The sequence below is a fragment of the Carlito syrichta genome, unplaced genomic scaffold (genome assembly GCF_000164805.1).
Source record: "Carlito syrichta isolate Samal-C Ts95f unplaced genomic scaffold, Tarsius_syrichta-2.0.1 Scaffold308095, whole genome shotgun sequence".
Lineage (NCBI taxonomy): Eukaryota > Metazoa > Chordata > Mammalia > Primates > Tarsiidae > Carlito > Carlito syrichta.
In genome coordinates this window covers 93,116-100,258 of record NW_007252191.1, presented here as the reverse complement: position 1 = coordinate 100,258, position 7,143 = coordinate 93,116, and the positions used below count along the sequence as shown (strand labels likewise).

The window sequence follows — 7,143 nt, the reverse complement described above, 5'->3', positions numbered from 1 at the left end:
GGCAATCCACTCACCTCAGCCCCTCAAAGGCGTGGGATTACAGGCTGAGCCACCGAGCCCAGCTAGTAAGCCCACTTTTGAGGCCTCTGCTTCATGACCTAATCATCTCCCCAAGTCCCCGCTTCCTTATCCCATCACCTAGGGGTTAGGATTTCAACATATACATGTTAGGAGGACACAAATATTCAGCACTTGTTCAATTTCCTACTCATATAAAAGCTGATAAACATAGGACTCATAGAGTTAGAATAAAATGAATGAAGCTTGTAAACTGCCTGGCACCTATTGGGATCTAAATGAATGTAAATCAGCATTATTAGTAGTAGAAAAAAACTGAAGTGGTAGAAGCTTAAAATTACAATTGATGCAGTTAAATCTGGAGCTAAAATGGTGGTTGGAAGAGTATGAATGAATCAGGAATATAAAGACTAAAATAGGCAGAGGTGTGCTCCAAATAGTGAAATGGCAATATTTCTCTCTCGCTGGTTTTACTCATCTAGGCCAGGAAGACGTTTCATGTAGTTTTGAGACAAGCTATGGGTTCCAAAGAAAAAATGAGTCTGCTCTCTTATGAAACAGCCCATGAGACTTATTCTTCCATGTGGTAATCTCTCTTTTTCTTAAAAAGTGCTCCCTCTAAGTTCCCTTGAAAATCCCACTCCTTCAAATTTCACAGAACTCCCATAGAATAAATCTGCTTATGTTTATGTTCACAAAGTGCTCATTTGTATATAGATTCTGGAATTCCATATGTGCTTCCAATGGAATTCAGCGTATGATATGTTCAGTTGTGCCTATTCGGCACTTACATTTAGTTTAAGACGGATGCTCCATCTTGATTTTAAAATGTTTAATTCCCCAGCACCTATCACAATTTTTCTTCACTTGGATGGCTTTCTCACAATTGGAAGAAGAAATTACCTCAACAAGCCTCCAAATAGAGTCCCTCCTGGAGGACCTGGCTGGGGAGTTTTATGTCACTCTCATCACGGCACATTGTCAACATGACGTACCCTGTTTGCAAAACGTTTGCCCAGACAGCTCAGGAAAGTCAGGAATGTGGGGCTGGATAGGCTTTTACAAAGAGGAGATTTTGATGTCTTGTTCATATTGTACAGAAAAAGAAGGAGGCTGTTGAAAGTGGCAAACGACAAATTGAGAACACTTTAAAGCAGGGCAATGACATACTCGGTGAAGCCCACCGTCTTGCGGATGAAATCAACTCAGTCATTGATGTGAGTATTTGGTAGAACCTAAAGGTAGAAGAGAGATGATAATGGCATGGGCCCTAATAAATGGGAACTAATGAGAAATCGCAACAAGATCTACAAATACTAATGTTTTGCTTTCTTGCGAAGGCAAAATTATTTTTGCTTATTCTATTGTGACCACAACCTATCAGTGACAATTAGAGCTTCACTTTATTCTTCCAATAGACACGAATGTTTGTGTGAGGGTACCCACACAAATCTGTTTGTGTGTTTTTCCCACAGTGATAAAGGACATTTCTTGTTCCTATAGCAGCACTTTTAATTTGCTTCAATATTTATATAACGTTAGTTAAGAGAGTCAATCTACAAACAAACTTTCAACATACTGCCTAATGCATTACTCAGAGTTTTATATGGTAATAGAAATACCAGTGGTCTAAAAATCCGAATGACTAGCATTTATGCATTTATACCTATAAAGTTGCATTTTTTCAGAGATAGGCCCTTCTTGGTAGATGTTGGCCTCACACATTTCCCAATCTCTTTCATTAAATAATGGCCTTTATTCTCTATTTTCATTTTGCTATGGTAGTAAATGTCAAGTTTTGCTAAAAAATTAAACATTTTTGATACATGTCTCACGGAGAAATTAGTAAACTAGAGAAGTCTTAGAGTCACTTGGTTCAAATACCCTATCTTCTCTACATCATAGTATGTTGAAGACATTCAGACTAAATTGCCACCTATGTCTGAAGAGCTTAAAGACAAAATAGATGACCTTTCCCAAGAAATAAAGGACAGGAAGCTTGCTGAGAAGGTGTCCCAGGCTGAGAGCCATGCGGCTCAGTTGAATGACTCCTCTGCTGTCCTCGATGGGTACGTCCTTTATTGTTGGAAATGTCTGTTTATGTTGACACTTGCCTAGAGGTTTTGACTAGCAGAAATGGTAGAGTATCCCTTTCCAATTTTGATTTCTATAATTATGAACATATGAGTTACATGGCCTTTTGGTGGAAGGTCCTAATTAGGAGGGTCTGGGCAAAGCTCTGCTGGAACAGCATCAAAAGTCTGAGTTAAAAGTAGATTCAAACGCAACTTGGTAGGAAGTGAACATAGCCCTAGGCTATACTTAGAAAAAATTATTTTCTGTTCTTTATTAGAAAGCACAGTGGTTGCCTTATTAGCATTTTAAATAATATATATAAATACATTCTGCTTCAAATTTCAGTTTTATATTTCTAATGGAATCAAAGCAATTTATTGTTAAAAGGGTGGCTTTTGAAATGTGGTCCCGTACATAGCCTTTAAGTCTTTTTTTCCCCCATTTTAAATTCCAGGGAAACACTACATACTTCCCTGTGAGATATGGCGAGCTCTAACTGGGATTATTACACAGGTCAGAGGAGGAAGGTGCAAGAGGGAAGGGTATATTTGACTCATAAACAGCCTTCTAGGTATAATTAATATGTTTCCCCTAGAGGGTTGAGATTGTCATAATAAAGATGCTGTTAGCCTCAAGAATAATTTTCCCAAATAAATCTACACCACATGCAAGGCTATGTTTCCATGCATAATATTTATTGTCACAAAGAAAAATATTAATATTTGAAGACTCTTGGCATTATATGCACAGTTCATTTTATAACCAGCTTTTGCCACTTTATAGTGAATAATGGAGAATAGAACAATAATCCAAAAGTCAGAAGACCCAGGCCCCAAATCTTTAATTGGGGACATGTTTTCATGTGACCTAAAGCAAGCCATTTAACTTTTTGAGTCAGTAATCCTACTCAGGGAAGTGCACCTATCCCAGAGAAATTTTGTGAAATTAATTCCGGTAATGTAGACCAAGTACTCTGAATCCCTTAGCATGCTTCACAAATAATATTAAGGATTGTCTCTCTGCACACACTTGCCTGGTACCCATGGTTGCAGAGGCTTTTGGAAGATGCTATGGGTATTTAAGCTATATTGGTAGTATTTCAAAACTAAATTATTTAGGAATACGAGTTTAAGTTAAAAACTACAACACAACACAGTAAGTAGATCCCTCACTATGATTTGGAATTACTGTAATTATATTGGCCATGATCATTTGGAAGCTGTATTTATTGTAATTAGGGTATTCTTCACTTGAGTACCATTGAGTGCTTTAACGTTCTTATTTCATTTTATTTTTTTTTGGCTCATTCCCAGAATCCTTGATGAGGCTAAAAACATCTCCTTCAATGCCACTGCAGCCTTCAAAGCTTACAGCAATATTAAAGACTATATCGACGAGGCTGAGAAAGTTGCCAAAGAAGCCAAAGGTCTCGCACATGAAGCTACACAACAGGTAAGAAACAAACAACAAATGTGCTGAGAGTGGAGGTCAGCCTTTTTGAATACCTAAACTCAGTTTTTCAAATTTAAGTGCGCTCTGGAAAATCCTAGCAAATTAGCATGTCTGTTTTGAATTATTTTTGAAGCCCTCTTTTAAATTTTACCAATTCTCAAGATGCTGTCATTTTAACAGAACTCTTTAATCAGTCACTCACTACTTAACACTGTCAGGGTCTTAAAATTATCACAGAGGCCAAGCAGTTTTGTGCCACCAACCATAAAAACAGGCAGACAGAATACTCTGGACAAGGATATTTATCACCATTATTTCAAATGTCATCAGTTAAAAAAAAAAAAAACTCTGAAAATTAACACCATTGCTTATAGTAACAAACAAGCTGGCTACATATGAAGTTTGGCTACAAAATGTACTTTTTATAAAGCACATCAGATCATATACTTCTAAACTATTTGTACCATTTTTATGAATTGGAAAACTCTTAACTTTTGGCTGCAATCATTGTTCAGAATTTATTTGAAACCAGTATTTTAGAGTTCTGGGATTCCAAGTTAAATCATATTATTTAAATATCTCCGATAGTGAAAATTTTTATTATTTATATGTAGGGTAACAACATATAAGTAAATAAGTTGTTTGATAACCCTTAGTAGTACTATTTTAAGTTAAAAAAATTCTCATAGGAAGCACACTGTGAGTTAAAATGCTCAGAAATATCATTTACTCCTTTTGCTTCATACAAAATCTCTTAAATACAGAATTTTTTTGAAGGGGGTAAAATCTGAGTAGATAGTTAACTGTGAATAAAATATACATAAATTATAGTGTTAAAGAAGCAGATCAACATTTTGTTTTGGTATTGGGCAAAAGTGCTTCCTTGGATTTCAGGGATATTAAAGACATTTACCACAACACTAGGAGATTTATTTTGTGGTCATATTGAAAACATATTCTATGAGCAATTACTACTATTTTTGGTTTCTCTGGATTGATCTCTACTAATGCCACGTGTTCTGCTTATTTCTACTAATGACACGTGTTCTGCTTATTTAAAATAGTGGAGTGATCATTGAAGAAACTTTTCTACATTCAGCTGTTCTTTCAAAATTAACCTATTTTTCAAATCTAAAATAATTTTTTTAACCCTCTAGCAATTGTCTTATAGATAATTTTCTTTTTTAAAGAACCTCATCTTCAAGTTCACCACTTTCATTTACCCTATTTTATTTGGTATCCATTTTTAGCACCTAGCATGATGTCTGATAAGTGAATGAATGAATTTAACTTTTTTTTTTTTTTTTTTTTGAGTTGGAGTCCCACTCTGTCGCCCAGACTGGAGTGCAGTGGCCACTCCTGGCCACCGCAGCCTCGACCTGCTGGGCTCCGGCGATCCTTCCGCCTCAGCCTTCCAAGTAGCCAGAACTACAGGCGTGCGCTACCACGCCCGGCTGATTTTTTGATTTATTGTAGAGATGAGGTCTCGCTGCCCAGGCGGGTCTCAAACCCGCGGGCTCAGGCAATCCACTCACCTCAGCCTCCCAAAGGCGCGGGATTACAGGCTGAGCCACCGAGCTTGGCTGAATTTAACATATTTTACGCATATTTACAATCTGTTTTACCAAGAAGTATCTTGCTATTGTCATTGCTTCATCCTTGTAAATTTCTTCTAACATTTTATATTAAAGATTTATTTAATTTCACCCAAATCTATTACTGTCACTTTGCACTTAGGAAATAGTTATGTTTATGCCAGGGTAAAATCATTAAGCTGAACAATTACCTAGATTTAGCTAATATCCCATAAGTCTAAGATCTGGTATTATTGCTAGAGCTATAGATAAACACAGAAGGATGGTATGAAGTATATTACTTATCTGTTAAAGAATTAAAATAATAATAGAGAAGAGTCCTCTATTCATTCGAGTCTAGCCCTACAAAGAAAAAAGAATGTTTGAAATAAATTAAAAAGAAAAAAACAAAGTAGGTGTTTGCAGGGGAAAAGAAAAAGGCCTACTAGACAAGCAACAAAATAACCAACTACCACTATGAAGAAAATAGAGGTGAGATAACTTGAGAAGGAAAAAAAAAGCATTGAAAAATATCATAGGAAAAGATATAAATGAGTGGTAGAAGTTACTTCTAAGCATAATTAAAACAGCATTTTAAAAGTACCTTCAATTTTTAAAAAATTTACTTGTCTACCTATTTATAAGCACATAAAATCAGAAATCAAATTGAAAGAAAAATATCAGTGAGAAGAAAATTTATCCTTTATAAGCAGAAGAAAGTCACATACAATTTAAGTTTAAGTTTGTATTCTTATGTAAAGAGTAACAGTTACTTGTCTTGCATAAATAGTTTCTTTATCAGGATGAAATATTATTTTAAGCCAGGCTGGATGGCTCAGCCTGTAATCCCATGCCTTTGGGAGGCTGAGGTGAGTGGATTGCCTGAGCCCCGGGGTTCGAGACCCACCTGGGCAGCGAGACCTCATCTCTACAATAAATCAAAAAATCAGCCGGGTATGGTAGTGCATGCCTGTAATTCCGGCTACACGGAAGGCTGAGGCGGAAGGATCGCCCGAGCCCAGCAGGTCGAGGCTGCGGTGGCTGGGAGCGGCCACTGTACTCCAGTCTGGGCGACAGAGTGAGACTCCAACTCAAAAAAAAAAAAGAAAGAAATATTATTTTAAGAACTTAGACATTATGAAAAACACTTTTTTCTATTAATGTTGGTCAAGTTGCGTAAGGAAAGTACCACAAAACATTTTTTTTCTACATACAATCTCCAAGACAAACATCTTATGTAGAACCTCCCTTTGGTGAATACAAGGAAAAGGAGAAAGAAAACATGTCACTTTTTAGAAAATGGAGTCCAGAGATCCAGTATTTTTTTTCTAACCTAAATTGCTTTGCGCCTGTAAATTTCTCAAACATCAGAGAATTAAATCTTTTTTAAAAATTCAGATCATAGGAGAACTTGAAACAAACATTATCCTCAAGATCAGATTTACAGGTTGACAAACAAATGAATTTCACATGCTGTTGGTTCTTTGGAATAACCTCCAAAGGCAATAGCACATTCTTGACGATCCTGGGATACGAGGCCCTCCTCTGCCCATTTCCACAGATCCTAGATGTTCTCCACTTCAGTCTGGTATATCCAGACAAACAAAAGAAGGCTAATGTGGAATGAATTCCATAGGTCAGGTCCTTAAAGATAGTGACGAATCATCATACCACAATCATCACTCACTCTCCACCTCTTCAAAAATGTCGTCTTCCTCCTTTCTCTAAGACAATAAAATGTGCTGGCTTGGTTTATATACTTTGATGTAGACAATTTAGGCAGACCTCAACTTCTCCAGGGATCTTGCATTTGAAATAATGAATCACATTTTCACTTCCCCTGGCAGCTGAAGATCTCTCTTCTCTCCTGTCTTACTTCTTCACCGTGCAGTCACTGTCATTATCTAACTTCTCTCCCTCTTTCTCTCTCTCTCTGTCCTTTCTCCTTTCTCTCCTTACCTCTCTCTTTCTGTCCTCATCCCCCTCTTTCTCTTTTCTCATCCCTTTCCCTCTCTCTCTCTCC

General features: G+C 36.9%; 1 protein-coding gene across 1 annotated transcript in view; it reads left to right on the top strand.

Moving 5' to 3' along the window:
- LOC103267277 (laminin subunit alpha-2) overlaps positions 1-7,143 on the top strand; it is a 443,000-nt gene that overhangs the window by 343,621 nt on the left and 92,236 nt on the right. The window contains exons 38-40 of the mRNA XM_008064880.1: positions 1,119-1,235; positions 1,924-2,087; positions 3,408-3,546. Coding sequence (XP_008063071.1) covers positions 1,119-1,235; positions 1,924-2,087; positions 3,408-3,546 — 420 coding nt within the window. The remainder of the gene's footprint in view (positions 1-1,118; positions 1,236-1,923; positions 2,088-3,407; positions 3,547-7,143) is intronic.